Raw genomic sequence first — 18,755 nt, forward strand, 5'->3', positions numbered from 1 at the left:
CATAGACTAGCTAATGCACTAGAGTGGTAACTTTGAGAATTAACTTAGGTGACGGAAATTAATGCCGGTAGTTAGTCAGTGGATATTCCAACACTTTCCAGAAATATGTGATACAGAAAAACTTTGCAATTGGGGTGTTTCAACCTCCTTAATATTTGACTGAGCGTTCAAATCAGCGCCATTTTGAATATTTGACATTTGAACGGTTCCCGTTAAACGCCGTTTCTCAGACCGTTTCACATTTTGATCAATTTGTAATCAGCCGTCAAGCGTGGTCGTTTTACTGTTATGTTTGAAAGTTTATCATAATTAGAATAAAAGTGGTAGAAAAGCAGACCGTTCAGCAGTCAAATATTCAAAATGGCGCAACCGTCGATTTGATCATCAATCAAGTTTGACAGAGGTTGAAACACCCAAACTGAGCATGGTAATGTAATATTCAGGGCCAGCCCTGAGCCAAATTGTGCCAGGCGCGATTTAATTTTTGGCGCCGTTTGTCAAATAAATAAACGCCCACCTACCTGGTTTATTGGATTACCGTAATCAATAATATTATGATGATTTTTATTTTTGTGTAGTGCCATTTTTATGAAAAATTATCTCAAGGGCGATGTGCTGTGGCTGTTAGGTGTAGGGTATTATTAGCGCTTTGGCTATTCGGCGCCCGGAGCGAACTGCTCCAATAGCGTCCACTTAGCACCGGTACAGGTAACAGTTATAAGTAATAACCCTTTACAACTCTGTTCCACTTATTTATTTATTCATTTATTGACGCCCTATTGGGCTTTTAAGTACATAACAATTACAAATTTCATTTTTAACAACAGTATAAAACAAACAATAGAAAATCGAAATAAAATAGAATGATTTCTCATACATTATTTACATTCAAAAAGTGGTGGACTAATTTGGCTTTAAATGAATTGAAGTTTAAATTAAATATGTCAGCGACATCACTTAGTTCATTGCCCAACCTATGTATTCTTTCTAACACAGAATTCGTAGCGAAGTTATTGTTGTAAAATAAAATATTCCGTCTAGTATATTTTGGAGGTATATGTAAAGATAGCAAATTTATAGTGTCAGGGCAGTTTAACCTTGAATGAACAATTTTATATAATAAAAGGAGATCAAATATTTTTCGCCTTTCAGATAATTTCGATAAGTTAAGTTTACTGCGTAAATTGACATAATTGATTTCAATAATAGGAATACCAATTTTGAAATCAATAAAACGTAAAAATTTATTTTGAATTTTTTCAATTTGTAAACAATGAGAGTTGAAATGAGGACACCAAATGGTTGAATTGTATTCAACCTGACTTCTCACCAGAGACGTGTATAGTAATTTTATAGTTTTATATGTTATTAAAGTCTTTAGCGCTCCTGAGAATATATCCAAGCATTTGTAATCCCTTACTGGTAATGCTATTAATGTGATTAAAGAAGCGTAATTTGGAGTCAAAGATAACTCCAAGGTCATTGAATTCAAAGACTCTTTTTAGATTGGCATTGTTAATTGAGTAGTCGAATAATAAAGGGGTTTTAGGTCTATGGAAACTGATCGTTTGGCATTTGTTGATATTAAGATGTAATTTGTTTACGATGCACGATTCATAAAGTTTATTTAAGTTCATTTGTAGAGTTAAACAATCAGAAGAATTACCCATCGATTTAAAACATCTTTAGATCGTCGGCGAATAGAAGAAAGTGAATATTATCGAAAATTAGTGAAATGTCATTAATAAATAGTAGGAAAAGAATTGGTCCTTGGGGGACCCCACTTAAGGCAAAAAAAGTGTAAGAAGTTGTGGAGGTAATTTTTACAGATAATTTTCTGTATGATAAGTAACTTCTAAGCCATTTGAGAAAGTTGCCGCTTATTCCCAAGTGTTCTAATTTAACCATTAAAATGCGATGAGAAACAGTATCAAAGGCTTTGCTAAAGTCAGTATAAATTGTATCAACTTGAAGACCCTTGGACATTGCATTAGAAATAAAATTTTCGTAAAGCAATAAGTTAGATGACGTAGATCTGTCTGGCATAAAACCATGTTGAAATGTTGATATAATTGGTTTAATTTGATGCATGATTTTACTCAATATAATCTTTTCTAAAAGTTTAGGTAGTGATGACATAATACATATTGGTCTATAATTTTCAATTTGACATTTATCTCTTTTTTTAAAAATAGGTGTTATAAAACTACTTTTCTAAATTTCAGAAAAACAACCTGTAGATAAGGATAAATTGAAAATTATAGTAATAGGAAGAGCTAGAACATGAATACAGTTTTTAAGTAATATTGAGGAAATCATATCTGGCCCCGAATTCGACCTGATATCCAGCTGTTTGATAAAAGTGACAACATCATTTACTACCACATGGATGTTATGCAAGTTGAGTGAGCTTTCGGTAAATTGGGGTTTATCAGATAATATGTTGTCATTGTCATCAACATATACACTCTTGAAGAAATCTGTAAATAAATTTACAATATCGTTTTTGTCATGACCCACTTTTTTCCCGTAAAAAATTGTACCGGGAAAGTTAGAGTTATTTTTCCGAAATGAGTTAGCGTAATACCAAAATTTATTAATATTTGTTAAAATTGATTTTTCAACATTGTTGGTATATTTCTTGAAACATACTTTCTATTTCCTAGTACAATCTTTACGCAGAATGGAGAATGCGATTTAATTATCTAGCGTTCTATTTGTTTTATAATGTTTGTGGGCAATTTTTTTATCGCACGTTAGATTAATTAGTTCAGAATCGAACCATTTAGGGTATTTAGAAGTTTAATATTTTTGTAGGGGTACAAAGCTATCGATTGCTTGATAAATTACTTTGTTAAAGTATTCTAAGGCCTCATTTAAACTTGAGCTTTTACAAGTGAGATCATAAGCCCAATTATAAGTACATAAAAATTCTATAATCTTTGAGTAATCTGCTTTTTCAAAATTACGCTTGACAATCGTGGGGTCAATTACCTTAACATAAGTATTGAGGTAATTGATTATTAGAGGGGGTGGTATTTATCGAATGGAAGAATCATTTCATCAGAGGCATACACATTAACACTAGAAGAATTTGTAAAGACAAGATCGAGAAGACGAGAATTGATGTTGTACACATGGTTTTTCTGATGCAGATTTAAAAAGTTCGACATTTCTATAATTTCATGGGAGCCATGATTGATGTTGTCCGGACTCGAGGACGCGATGTTCTCAATGTCCCATACAATATTTGGAAGGTTGTAGTCACCCATCAGAATAAATGTAGCATTAGGAAATTTTCTTCGCATAGTTTCAACTTCAAGGTGGTGCTCCTTATATGTTTGCAGGCCGGAGGATGGTGGTATATATGTGCAACCGATTGTAAGTTTTTCATTTTTTAAGGAAACCATTACAAACACTTGTTCAAGATGTTTGTGAAGGCATTTCAGTTTCTTCGAATTCAGTTTGGTTGATACTGACAATAGTACGCCGCCACCTCTTGTTTTATTGCTGGAACTTTGACATCTGTCGTTTCTGTAAATGAAATGATCAAAAAACCCTAGTTCTTGATCGTTTATGTCAGCATTTAGCCATGTTTCAGTAAGGGCATAAATTTTGTAATTCATCGTTGGTAATGTACATTTTAGTTCTTGAAGTTTCGTTCTCAGTCCTCTTACATTTTGATAATATATTATTAGTTTGTGGGTCAGTTTTTTGGATTTAATTTTACAATTGTTGGGTGATTATTAATGTAGGTACTTGATTGTAATGTCTTGCTCACCCGATGATTGCCTATTTTTAAGTTCGATTCGTAAATTATTTAGATAGTTCCTTTGAGCAACTGATTGGTCAGGGTACATGCGGATGTTATTTTTCAGCGAGTGTTTTTTGCCGAGTAGGATTTTCGGCCATTTAGACTCAGGGAACTCGACTTTTACACCCCTCGGTTTATTAGTATCCCTTTTCCCGATTCTGTAAACTTTCAGGTCAAGAGAATTGGTACAGTTGTCCAGGTCGAAAATGATTTTTTTTATGCTGGTAGTGTCGTCTTTCATAATATCAGTCTGGGTTATTGCTTTGTTTTCGGGGAAGTTACATATTATAATATTTTTTTCCCTTAAATTTTGATCATTCATCTCAGCAATAATATCACAGATGTTATTTGTTTGCAAATTAGTAGTGGTTACAGCAGGAGGAATATTTTTGTACACTGATAATTCGCCTTCTAGGGTAGCCATTCTTGCAGCCATTTGGCCTATGGACCCTAGGATATTATTAGTTTTGGGCATTATTTTGGCAATATGCTCCTTTGTAAATTTGTTATTCTGATACATCACAATATTTGTTAGTGCATTGGTGGCATCTTGTGCAAATATTTATATATGTCTGCGCATCCATGATGAGTTCGGAGTTAGGTTAATAAAATTTAAAAATTAATAGTAGGTTGAACTCCCCAGATTACTGTCTGGAATCAAGTTCACTTACAGGAAGTAATGAGTAGGTATCAGTACCTACTACGGTCACAAGGCGTGCGGAAATGCAGGTTACCTGCCTTTGGTGTAACAATAATATTAAATATTGAATTTAAGTAAAGTTATTATTATTTGTTATTAAAACTTCGGGCTTTTATTTTATTGTTGAGGACACAAAGAAATGAGCAGATTCACAACTTATTATTATTATATTTGAACTGCACCAGTTCACGCCGGTGCGCTGCTGGAATTTTCATAATTGAGGTACCAATTTCACAGGGAGGTGAAACAAAGCTAAAAGGTTTTTTTATTACTAATGTCAATGAATTGCGCCACGCATTAAAAGTTTCAAAAAGTTAACATAGAAAACAGACATTTTTTTCCATTTCGCTAAATGTATCAGGTAACGAAACAGGTACTCTAAAGTGAAGCCATCCAGTTTGTATAATTTTGCTCAGTAAAATACTGCACATTATATTTCAATATTTCATTTTATCAAACGTGATTTACACATACGTATCTCTAACTCCACTTCAAATTATTCCGGTCAGAACCAACTATCTGATTCAACTGTTTTTAGAACTTGTTTTTTTCTGTTATAACTTTTGACATATATGTTAAAAATTATATATTGTGTTTATTTCATTTACCGAAATGAGCTCAGAATTATTTATTGAAAAAGTCGTCATAATGGAAAATCAATTATAACTTAATATTTCTGTTAGCATTGCAATACACTTGACCAGTTAAAAATTATGTCTAAAAATGTGGCTAATTTGTTTGTAGGCAGTGTAGAAAACGTGAAAGACATAATCGGCATAATAGACAATTATTCGAGATCGCTGGCCACGCACCCGTTAATTATTAGGCAAAATCCTTTGTTATCATAAACAAACCTATAATAACCCAACCTAACCTAACCTAACCTATCCTAATCTAACCTATAATAATCCAACCTAACCTATAATAACTCAACCTTACCTAACTTAACCTATCCTAAAATGATCCAACCCAGCCCAACTTATAATAATCCAACCTAACCTATCCTAACTTAACCAATACAACCCAACCTAACCTAACCTATCCTAATCTAATCTATAATAATCCAACTTAACCTAACCTAACCTATAATAATCCAACCTAACCTAACCTCACCTGTCCTAATCTTACATATAATAATCCTACCTAACCTAACCTAACCTATCCTAATCTAACCTATAATAATCAAACCTAACCTAACCTATCCTAATCTAACGTATAATAACCTAACCTAACCTGTAATAACCTATAATAACCCAACCTAACCTAAAATCAAAACGTTTTATTTAAAAAAAACGTAGTAAACCTTTAAATATTAAGAAACTAAATTCATATGATGTTTGGAACCCAATTCGGTTGCCTAATTATCAACGGGTGCGTTGCCAGCGATCTCGAATTGTCTATTATTCCGATTATGTCTTTAATGTTTTCTACACTGCCTACAAACAAACGCGAGTTATGCGCGATGTTCATATCGGTGTTCTGTCAAAATGGTGTGCCGTATGGAAAATTTTCACGTAAATTATTATTTACGTAAATAATATTAAATATCAATATTTTTCAAAATCGTAAATCCAAAAAGTTATTGTTTATTATCATTAAATTGAATCAATTGATTGTTTTTTTTTTAATGCGTAATAAAAACGGGGGTCGTAGGTAAATAATTACCAAAAAAAATCTTATTGTAATATTTGTATAACCTTCTTGGGTACATAGTTATGTTCTCAGGTCTCTTCAATAAAAAAAAAACTTCGAACTTTATTACTGAGTTTCATTTTGCGATGGAACAATCACATGATTATTTCAGATATCTACATTAAAAAAGGCCCGGCACCTCTTAGGTAATCATAAGGACTTGGCTTGCTCGACGGTTGGTAATGAAAGAATAAAGATTTGTCACACATATCTGTTTTATAAAAAAAGATCACTTCAGGTTTTTTCAAATAAAGAACTCCCCTTTCCATCAACTGAGAAATTACCTGATTTAGTCAAGTTCAAAACCTAAAAAGCTTAAGACTTACCATAACAGAGGGCAGCAGTAGCCAATTTTAAGAATAGTTATCTAAAAAAGAACAAGATCAATCATATTATATATCTACTGTTTTAGAAATTTCCTTTGATAGCACCATTCTAACCTGAATAAATACCTAAAAAAAACCCTAGACTCTGTGCAAAAACGGGCGGTCCGTTTGATAGATTCCCCAATCTTAACAAACGGACTGCAATCTTTAGAGCACAGGCGTCAGGTAGGTATGCTGTCCTTGTTCTATCGGTATTACAATGGAAGATGCCCTGAGGAACTAGCGTCCCTTCTTGATCCCTTGATCTCTCCTCTTCTCCGGTCCCTCTTGATCCCTTCGGCACCGGTGCGTAGTCGGGATACACGCCAAACGCGCGCCCAACATTTGTACACAGTTGACACTTGTCACATGAGAACGGGTCGCTTCTACGATTCGTTCTTAAGTTCAACAGCTCGGCTGTGGAACGAACTGCCGGCCTCTGTGTTTCCTCCCTCCTACAACATGGGACTCTTCAAGACCCATGTTCACTCCTTCCTCTCCACAAAAAGACCCTCCACACAGCATCCCAAAAGTTGACATAGGCCCTGAGGGAAATTATTTTCCTCAGGACCTCCTGTGTGGAGTTAATATAAAAAAAAAATTCTTCCTGTCATGATATACTCTTCTAAGACATTTTTTCTGCCGTGTGCAGAACAAGACAAGTTTTCACACACGTATAAGCATTACCGTTCCAAGAGGAATGGGAATAGAGTTGTGCACTGTATTAAAAGTATGTATTGCAATAATTAATAATTAAAATCATTTCATTTCAGGTTTTCCCCCCGCCACGGTGCGGTGGTACCGCGGCGAGCGCCTGCTGACTGCGGGTCCGGCCGGCGGAGGGCGCGCCCTCCTGTCCGTGGGGCCCCTTTGGCGCGCCGACCTGCTGGCGGCCCTGTCCTGCCACGCTTCCAACTCCCCCCTACTTCCTCCTGCCACCACAACTATCGTCATGGACTTGCAATGTAATTTTTTATCTATAGAGAACCCATTCAAAATGAAGAATTCTTCACACATTTATAATACATATGTATTACTCTCTGTTTGATTATTCAACTCTGGTTCTGTTATAAAACAGGACAGTGACAAAACAGAATATTGAAGAAAAGCCAAATAAAATATCTAACCTAAACTAACCTAACCAAATTCAACGAATTATTTTATAGTGTTCTGTTTTGTTTGGTTACTTATTATCAATCCTTAACCGCTTGTGGGCCGGAATTCTCAATCGGCAAAGTGAAATTTTATCCGCTGAACAGCAAAAATATACTTTCTTGCTTTTAAAAATGATCGTAGCAAACTAAAATATATTTTATTTGCTTGTCAAGGAAGTAATACATTATGCTAATATTATTTTATCCTGTCGTTTACACTTACTAACATATTTATTTTATCTGTGGACAAGTGGAAGTGCACAAGTCGACATTGTGGAAGAGTCATCGACCTCTCAACGGTCTTCTATAAACCATCTTAATATATAAAAATCACATTTCACTGTGTTCGTACACGCTAATGGCCGAAATCGCAAAACCGATTTAAATGAAATTTTGCGAATGTGTATGGTTGGTTCCAGCTTGAAAGATGGGATAATTTTAGACCCGATAGATAGTTGTCGAGATCAGAAAAAAGAAATTAGTTTTGCTATATTTAAATTCATTGTGACAAACACTTATTTATGAAAATAAAATAAAACCATGTAAATATCTTCATTTCATTTGATTTCTTTATTTACCTTTTGTTTATAAAAAGAAGGAGAAAAAAATATTTCTCTTAATATACGTAGTATATTCTGGGAAACTAATTATGATAGATATATACAATGTCAAACACATTATCTCGTTAGACGGTACAATAATTTACAAAAACATAATTTTGCGATAAACAAGTAAGTTATTACGAAAATAGACTCAGCCGATGCACATCGGGCCGAGCACAAAATATACTACAGAGAATTCGGCCGGGGAGCTTAAAGGTTAAAATCCCAGGAACTCTTACTAATCTCTGTAATTTAATCGCGCTTCACCTACGATTATGATTCTTAACTTCTTGATACTTTTTCCTTTACCACCGTTGCAAGTGGCAATCAATACATATCAGAATAATGCTAAATGCCAATGAATTAAAGCTAAACCACGTCTTATATTAATTGAGAGTTTTTTTTTATGTTAACTGAATTACATTTCTTGGGATTATCTATTCATAGGCTAAATTAGTAATGCATTTTTAAAAGTGTGGATGTGCATGTATGTTGCAGTACCGCCGCTGAAAGCCGAAGTGTGGATGTCGGAGGGCGAGGCGATGAGCGCTGGGCGCGAGCACGAGGTGTCGTGCCGCGCGCATGCCGGCCGCCCGCCACCAGTGCTCACAATGTGGCTGCAAGGGCAACAGCTGCACGGAGAGCAAGAGGTATGTTTCTAACCTAATGCTTTTCATTGTTCACCAACACATATATAATACTACTTATTATTGCAAAAAACCTCCGGCACAAACAAAATTGTGAGTGATGACCTCCCTCACAAACCAATAAGCTACTATAATTTTTAATTAATCAAAACCCTAAAAAATTTTGGCAATTTGTTGCGCAAAAGCGTACTGATAATGATCTTCCTTCTAGTATGCACTATAATGAAACTCATGCTACTAACGGTCTTGACATCGCCAACCTTTTTGCTAAACACTTCTCCTCTGTATATTCTGGTGCCTCATGCAACATCCCTCCACTCAACTATGACTACAACATTGACTTGAATGATTGCCAAATCTCACTTGTAGAGGTTTACCAATCTTTAAGTAAACTTTCTAACAAAAAAAGTACCGGACCTGATGGCATTCCAGAAATCTTGCTAAAAGAATGTAAATATTCATTATCTAACCCAATTTGTATGTTGTACAACTTATCACTCTCATCTGGAACATTTGCTGATTCATGGAAAATTTCATATATTCGACCCATTTTTAAGTCCGGGAACAAGTCAAACATTGAAAATTACAGACCAATATCAATTATATCTTGTATTCCAAAAATATTTGAGTCGATAATTACAAAGAAAATCACTCCTATATTCAAAAATGTTCTGATTGATGAACAGCATGGATTTAGATCGGCGAAATCTACAACAACTAATTTATTGTCCTTTACAAATACCATTGTTAAAGCCTTGGAAGACAACACTCAGGTTGACGTACTCTATACTGATTTCTCCAAAGCCTTTGATAAAGTAAATCACTCGATTCTCATGGCCAAACTTTATGCTATAGGCATTAGAAACCCGTTGTTATCATTCTTTTGCTCTTACTTGAGCGATAGAAAACAAAGGGTTAAAATAAACAACTTTGAATCCTTTAACATTGACGTAACGTCCGGCGTTCCCCAAGGAGCTCATTTGGCCCCGCTTCTCTTCAACCTTTTTATTAACGATATCACCAAAGTTTTTTCTCATACACGCTTCTGGCTTTTTGCGGATGATAATAAGATTCTTCAGATAATTAAATCCTACCTTGACTGCTTACATTTTCAACGTGATATTGACTCGTTTAATAATTGGTGCAAAATAAACTGCATGGAACTTAATGTTGATAAATGTAAAATTTTGTCCTTTTACAGAACCAAAAAACCTATTCAGTTTGATTATAAATTAAACAATGTTTGTTTATCTACTGTAACATCTATCAAGGATCTTGGGGTCACTCTAGACTGCAAACTTTCTTTCCGTGAGCACATTAACAACATTGTTAACAAATCACTTAAACTACTTGGCTTCGTTCATAGAATAACCTCTGACTTTAAACATATAAGTACCCTTAAAACTCTTTACTGCTCGTTAGTTCGCCCTCACCTTGAATACGCTAGTGTTATTTGGTCTCCTTTCTATGCTGTCCACATCTGTCACATAGAATCCGTACAACATCGCTTCCTACGAGGAATCGCTTGGAGGTTGGGTCTTGAAAGAGGAGAGTACTCATATGATGAAGTTGAACAAACTTTAAACATTTCTTCTTTGGAGAAACGTAGAAGGGACACTGATCTGATTTGCATATTCAAGATTATCAATGGTATTACAGACTCACCTGCTTTGTTGCAACTTATCCAATTCAACATCCCTTCCCGTAGACTCCGAAATAATGAATTGCTGTTCGTCAATCAACATTCTACCAATTATGGATACCATTCTCCTTTGTCCAGAATGTCGAGACTTGTCAACTCACTGTCAAGTCAAAGCATTGAATTTTGTGGTATATGCCTAAATGACTTTCGACAGTCAATACGCAATGTCTAATTTCTAATGCCCTTTGAACCATCTTCATGCTTTGACTTATTATTATCTCCCATTCTTACTTTTATATTATTTTTGTCATTGTTATTGTCCTCGCTCCTCATTTATATATGCTCTCCTTTCACTGTCATCTCTGTTTATAAAACTTATTCGTGTAATTAATATGTTGTTAATGGACTATTTGTCCGTAAATAAATAAATAAATAAATAAATTCAAGGTTACAAAACTCGACATAGACAAAAAATGTCAAATTCAGTTTATACTGAATTTTTTTAATGTCGATTTACGAAAAAATGTACTTATGCTACATTTTCATCTTGTTCCAAGGTGTAAAATATTGGTCTCATTCTGGTGATAAATAACTAAAGGAAGATACTATCCAAAAATCTCTTTCCAATATCTGTACTCGCTTTCTTCAACTTCACAAAGTCTTTGAATCGAGATTCCATAGTTCCACTGTCTGCAAGCGTGAAGTTTATAATATTGACAGGCTACCGTGAAAAAAATATGGTGTACCGATAATCTTTCAGAACCTTAAACGAAAGAACGATAAAATTATAGGAATAGTCAGAAACCTAGAAGAAGACACCCAACATAGTTAGAATTAAAGAACTAAAATTCCCTATTATTGAACATTTCAGGAAATTAAAGAAGAGAAGGAAGAATCACGGGGTGGTGAATGGAGAGGTGGCAGCAGCATCATGCGGGTTCTCCTGACGGCTAACAGTTCTCAGCACGGACACAACCTCACCTGCCGGGCATCTCACCCCCTTTTGGCTGAACCACTGGAGGCCTCGCTGAGCCTGAACGTTCTGTGTGAGTGATGATTATCATAATATAATTGTTTTCATAATATTAGTGAGAATGATGAAAAAAGAGCTTACTTACCCCCTTTTCGTAACCACAATATATTAAAAATTTTATATATCTACAAGTGATAGTTCGAGTTATGTAACATAGGTGGCTCTAGTGCAAGTAGCTCAAAGGTTGTTATAGTTCTCCAAGAAGGTCTCTAGTGTAGAAGAAGGTCTCTAGTGAAAGTAGAGAAAGTGTTTTGTTGTAAAGAAGGCGTTATTTATTTCAAAAACATTCACGACAGTGTATTTGTGAGTCTTGGTAACACTCGTAGCAAAAAATGTACCTAAATCAAAAGTATCTACATCCATTTGTATGTTATTCTATTTTTCATTTTGGATAGAAGTGTAAGATGTATTATGTTTTATTTTAAGGCAATCTTTCCTTTGCGGACTACAAACAGCAGTTTGTAAAAACTCAGTAGAACTGCATTCGTTCGCTGTTTGAGAAATTTTATAAACTTTATACACTTTGCATAAATTAACTACAGTTATTTATTCACAGTTCCTCCCTCCGTGAACCTGTCGCTTGGAGCAACGCTGAACCCGCACGACATTGAGGAAGGAGATGATGTATACTTCGAATGCCACGTACTGGCCAATCCGACTCCCTACAAACTCATTTGGGAACACAATGTAAGTTTTTTATTCACAGTTCTTAGCTCCGTGAAGCTGTCGCTTGGAGCAATGCTGAACCCGCACGACATCGAGGAAGGAGATCATGTGCCACATACTGGTCAATCCGACTCCCTACATACTCATCTGGGAGCACAATGTAAGTTAACAGTTCCTCCCTCCGTGAACCAGATCCCTCGCTTGGAGCAACGCTAAACACAACATTGAGGAAGGAGATGATGTATACTTCCAATGCCACATGTAAGTTAGAACCCTTTTAACTTGAACTTTCTTAGAACTCTTCGCCAGGAATACCTTTCAACATCTTTAAAATTATATTAAGTTTTACCAAATAACCTAACTTGTGGGTTCTTGGTTGGTCTATAAGTATTGCCTTAACACAACAGAAACCAAAGAACTCTACAATTTTTAATATATTATAGCATTTAAATAAAACTTCCGTAATAATACATTGGTTATAAATAATGCTTGATACAACTACCTTTTTACACCGATTAAAAAACCTCTTGAACATTCCATTATGCACGGGCATCTTCATTCATCCGTCCAAGCATACACCGGTCTACCCAGGGTCTGATCTATGCAAGCATAATTGGAGCAGTCCGCTCTGGGCGCCGACTTCCCAAGACGCCAAGGAGCAACTAGTAGGCTGACATTGCTCATATTGAGATGGCTTATAGCACTTCATAGCAGTTTAAGTTTAGATTAAATATTATGCAAGGATGAAAAACTCGGCTGTCTCTGGGTCTCGGTTCTATGCGCTTATTGTAGGTATTTTACTTCTAATGTCATGTTTTTCCAGGGGCGCCCTTTGGCAGCAGACCCGAAAGCTGGAGTGACAATGTCAGGAGGCAACCTGGTGCTAAGGGGTGTTGGCCGCACCGCTGCCGGGACCTATGCTTGCGCCGTGTCCAACGTAGAAGGAGACGCGCGCTCAGCGCCTGTTTCGCTGCAAGTCATGTGTGAGTATGTCTTGTTTATCTATGAAGAACAAGAATTTAAATTTAGTATTCCACAAGGATGTATTTTAGAACCATTACCTTTTTATTACATATTTAAATTATGTTCTGCTATTCAGCGGGTTTTTTTAAGGCTTTACAGAAATCCATTTGTTATTCAACATTTTCGGAAACCTGTTTTAAATGTCTGTAAAAATAAACTTTCATTTACCGCCAATCGGTTTTTTAATGATCAGTATTGCGAGTTAAATATTTGTACATTCTTAGATCTAACAGTGAAACAGTGAAGGACCTTCATCATCAACGCTCATTTTCAAAATGACGACAGCCAGTTGTTTTCTGCTAATATATAAGGTGTGTCAAGATTGCACTGCCCCACCACTATAAGAAGAAATTTGAAAGCGATTAATTAACTAATTGAATTTTTTTTTTCTAGTCAAACCAGTGTGTTCGACCCACCTGCGACGGACATACGGTGTTGGGCGGCAGGAACGCGTGCAACTGGTCTGCGAGGTAGATGCAGTACCCGCCCCCGACTCTTTCTCCTGGGCACTCAACAACTCAGCTCAACTGCTACCCGTAGCTTCTGAGCGGTACTCTTGGACGGGAACCCCAGCCCGCTCAATATTATCATTTGCACCACTATCGGACCAGGACTATGGCACCGCCCTCTGCTGGGCTAGCAACCTCGTCGGGCGGCAGGCGGAACCCTGCGCTCTCACTCTGCTGCCTGCCGCGCGGCCGCACCCGCCGGCTAACTGTTCGCTAGCCAACCTTACCAGTGTGGCCCTCGACCTTTCTTGCGAGGAGGGCTGGGACGGCGGAATGCCGCAGCGCTTTCAGCTCGAGGTCTGGGATGAAGAACACTTGCTGGCCAATGTGTCCGCGGGGCGAGCTGCCTTCTCCGTGGGCGGATTGCGCGCAGGAAGAGCACTTCGGCTTGTGCTCTACTCACACAATTCACGCGGCCGCTCACCGCTGCAGAATCTAGAAGCTTATACGCTAGAACTTGCAGAAAAACGAACAGGTGCAGTAAATTTCATTCTCAATACCCTATATTATGCGAACAAAAACATGAAGAAAATTTTTCATTATTATTTTATAGAATTGTTCCATTTCTTGTACCTACAAGCAACGCTCTCTGTGGAAAACCTATATAGTATAACCTAAAAATATGCAAACATGATGCAAAATAAATTGACTTTTGAGTAACAAATATTGAATATTATTATGTGTGCAGTTGACATAGTATAATATATGTATAATAAATCATTGAATTAAGATAAATAAATGCTTAGAAGAAAAAAACATACTTTAATAAAGTAAGTCACTAAACATAGGGTAACGTGTAAACTTAAACGTGGTGTAACCTGTAGCAAAGGTTTTGGTTATCCAATTAATGTCATAGAGCGGCTATACCCATAACCGTTTCTCAAATTATTGGTGGTGTTCCATCCATTTACTATTGAGGGAAAAGGTGTATTTGTTGATAATTGGTAGAAACTTAGATACCAAACATAATAATCCATATATGTACAATGCAGATAATGTATGTTGCAGACGAGAACAGCGGGGGGAGTGGGTGGGATGCGGGATGGCTGGCGGCGGTGGGGGGAGGTGCCGCGGCTGCCCTGCTTCTTCTGCTGTTGTGCGCCGCCACTATCCTCAAGTTGCGTTCGCGCTCGCGTCGACACCACTCTGACTACAATGGTAATGACTAATGAACCATGTTTTTAATTTCTAAATTATGGTTAATTTTTGTTGCTACCAACAGGTTTAAATTTATCAAATCCATTGAAATGCAATACTGGATGCCACCAGATAACATAATGATATGGATAACAAGAACATATTATTATCAACTATCGCAGATCCGAGAAAAATCACTTGATAGTTGCAATTATGAAAAATTGTATAGTTTGATGAACTCTATCGCTTGTTTGAATACTTCACGCAATCAGTTCCAGTTTTGAAAATGACATTTAAATTCAAAGCAAATTCTAGTTTATTATGAGTATTTTTAATGATGTGATGTATTGATTACAGTGAACATGAATAAACCCAAGGCAGCCACTCGATCTGAACTCCAACAGCAGCAGGCGCAGCAGGATGACAAGAATCCAGATGTCGTTCCCCTGAGTAAAGGTAAGCTTCTTATGCAAAAGAAAATACTAGTAGTGAATTACAATTAATACTTCTCACGCAATATAACTAACGGATCTTTCGGATTTTCTTATTTAACGAAATAAATCTAAATTTTGCTCTTACAAATTCATGAAAACATTATACATACCACTTTATTTTGATAAATTTGACTAGCCCACAAAATCTAAGTATGACAAAAGCATCATAATCCGGTTAATGTCAGTGATTACTCACTGTTATTAACCTTTTATATTCAAAGTAACGTGCGGCGAAGCGTGCAAGATGTCAGCCTTTACGCGATCATATGGCGAAACTTTGGGAGGCCTAATTAGTGATAATCCAAGAAAAACATTTTAATAAAGTTTTTTAAGCAAAGCGATTCTAATTATTACACAAAAAAAATATATAATCAAAATTGTCCCGTATAATCAAAGCTTTACTTTTGGGAATAGTGCACATCTTCGGATAACAAAATAGCCACACATTTCAAATCTTAGATTGATGAAAAAAAAGTCTGCTTTAATCGCTAAGTTTTTCATGGTTTTACACCCCAATGATTTGCGGTATGAGCTTTGAATAAGGGGTATTAGCCTGGAGTGTATTACAGATAGGGTGTCCAGCTTGAGAAGTGTGAACAAATTGTCGTCTAAAACAATACTTTTTAATGTATCACTATCGCAAACCTGTGAAAAACCATAGGATTTCATTTGATTTCCTATTTTGAAAATGGCAATTAAAATAATTTTCTGTTTAAATATTTTCCAAGCGAATTTGAGTTCATTAAACCAGATCACAGGACTAACGCACAGACAACCGAAATTAGTATTTTTGAATACGAAACAATACCTACTATTTTTATGTCTTTGAAAAAATTATTATGCCACATACTATTGACGAAATTTTTGACCATATCTAATAATTAAAGTATGGCGCGATCTATGATTCAATTGAAAAAACATAATAATTTGTTTATTTATGATTCCAGGCGGGGAGCACAAGGTAATTCTGGAAGAGCAGCTGGAGAGAGGGGAGGGTGGTGAGGGTCTGCTGCCTCGACCCCCACCCTATTCACGCGCGCCACCCCTGCTCACCCACGCACTGCCCGTGGCCCGTGCCGGTAGGGAGGTGGTCACCACCCGAGCGCCCCTTCCTGCGGCGCAGGAGAGTGATGTGTAGGTCGCCCACACAGCAAACAGGCGGTAAACTGCAAGCATGCGGAATAACAGACACCAGGCAGCAAGGTAGCCCTTCAGAACATTGTGCAAGTGTCAATAAACCAACAACTATAGACCTGTGAATCTTGTCAAACCTGAAATTCTTGAAATATGTTTAATATTGTACGCATACAAAAAATGCAGTAAAAAGCAAGCATAAAGCAGAAATAAAGCAAGAATGCAACGTACATCAGGCAGCAAGGCAGCCCTTCAAAATTTTGTGCAAGTGTCAATCAACGAACAATTACAGACATGTAAAGCTTTGTGGAACGTGAAATTCCCATAAGTTATGTACTATTATAAGAGTGAAAAGAATGCAACAAACCGGTAGCATGCTGTGGACCCCAGGCAGCAATTCAGCCTTTCACAAGGTTGTGAAGTGTCAATGAATGAACAATAACAGACCTGTGAAACTTATGGAACACGAATTCAGCAAACATCAAGCATGCAATGAACACTAAGGACCGGTTGTTTCGGAGAATTTGAACAATTCATCAAATTTCAACGTTCATTTGTGAGTTCTGTGAAAGTCCTATTCAAGTTCTGATATTATATCATTATAGGCTAGTTGCTTGACACAACTGAAATAATAACAGAACTAGAAAATATCTTTCACAGAACTCGCAAATTAACGTTGAAATTTGAAGAATTGTTCAAATTCTCCGAAACAACCCGTCCTAAGTAACAAGGAAGCCCGTCATAACGTTGTGCAAATGCCATTGATTGCACAATTACTGGCATGTAAAAACTTGTGGAACGTGAAATCCCCACAAGTTGTTTCGAAGTATAATGTTGTATTTATGTAAATATTATTGAGTTTCGTACGATAAAAATATATTATTGTTTTTTTTAATAGATGGATTATGGTTAATGGAAAAACTTCACTCAAACCCAATCAAGCATGTGCTTAAGGGCCGGTTGTTTGATTCACTGAAAATGGCTGTTCTATGCACATTATTATTTCAGTTCTTTTAACCGATTTTTATCAAGTTCCAGCATACAGGTGCCATATTTTTAGTAGGACAATATTATTAACAGTTCAACATATCGAAAAATATATATGTTTCATTTGTGTATGTTTTTTCTATTATTATTATAAATGGAAATATCACAACAGTGTAGATAAGTACTTTTCAATATAAGGTACATGTGTTAAAATTTTACTTTTCCTCGTTTAAAAATATTTCTACATGTAAATAGTTAGCTTAATTTAAACCTTTATCAATGCAGCTGGATCGTCTAGGTACCGTTTAAAAATTACATTCCCTGAAATTTATTGAACTAGTATTGAAGCCCAATTTATCAGTTGAGTATTTAACCTTTTGAACGCGTTAATTTGCTCCGTTTTATCTATACCCGTACGCGGTACATATTTTCAAATACCTATGCACGCAATTAAATGTCAAATTATAGCATTCTGGCATGATTTATTGGACTATATAGACAGAACAGATTATTCTCCACAATATGAAAACAAATCCTCGTGTGTCAACACTCTTAGATGTTTATAAAAACAAAAACATAAAATTTCACACAAAGACGTACCTACTGTATCTTTTGAATGTGGTCCCGCCATTTAGTCGGCGTCATAAATAAACCACACTCGGCGTGTGTGTACTTAGGGCACTGCGTTGATAGATACAAGTGGGACACCATGATCACTTATCATTTTTAGTTATGAAAAGTTGTGAATGACATACTAGTACTAACGCCATCCATTGACAAAAATGTAAACTAAAGGACTAAAAGACGCGCACTTGATTATCGATCTTTTTTTATGAAATACAATTTTATTTTTGAAAAATTCTTGTAGATGTCAGCATCGTGATAGTTCTACGAATGTCCAAGTGAGCAAGAAATACATTTATGACGAAAGAGCGCTGGAATATCGGCCGTCAAAGTTTCCGTATCAACTGTTGATAGAGCCGCGTGTGAGTATAGACTTTTTGCCGTAACAACAGTTGATACGGCCGCGTGCAAAGAGTTAAATTTGGTTATATTGTCAAAGACTACCATAAACTCAAAAATAAGACCGCATCTTTTAACGCATTTTAGCATTCATATATTTTTTTTAATCAGTATAAAACCTACGTAGGTAATA

The 18,755-nt window shown here is 36.2% G+C and overlaps 1 protein-coding gene across 1 annotated transcript in view; it reads left to right on the forward strand.

Annotated features, from left to right (window-relative positions):
• Nucleotides 1-17,110, forward strand: part of LOC149423448 (nephrin-like) — a 71,809-nt gene extending 54,699 nt beyond the window's left edge. The window contains exons 5-13 of the mRNA XM_089632240.1: nt 7,345-7,536; nt 8,826-8,977; nt 11,488-11,662; nt 12,206-12,336; nt 13,139-13,298; nt 13,732-14,322; nt 14,856-15,005; nt 15,342-15,440; nt 16,426-17,110. Of these exons, the coding sequence (XP_089488366.1) occupies nt 7,345-7,536; nt 8,826-8,977; nt 11,488-11,662; nt 12,206-12,336; nt 13,139-13,298; nt 13,732-14,322; nt 14,856-15,005; nt 15,342-15,440; nt 16,426-16,616 (1,841 nt within the window). The 3' untranslated portion in view covers nt 16,617-17,110. The remainder of the gene's footprint in view (nt 1-7,344; nt 7,537-8,825; nt 8,978-11,487; nt 11,663-12,205; nt 12,337-13,138; nt 13,299-13,731; nt 14,323-14,855; nt 15,006-15,341; nt 15,441-16,425) is intronic.
• The last annotated feature ends 1,645 nt before the right edge of the window (nt 17,111-18,755 follow it).

This window comes from Hesperophylax consimilis, chromosome 5 (genome assembly GCF_061612785.1).
Source record: "Hesperophylax consimilis isolate HC1 chromosome 5, BYU_Hcon_1.0, whole genome shotgun sequence".
Taxonomy (NCBI): Eukaryota; Metazoa; Arthropoda; class Insecta; order Trichoptera; family Limnephilidae; genus Hesperophylax; species Hesperophylax consimilis.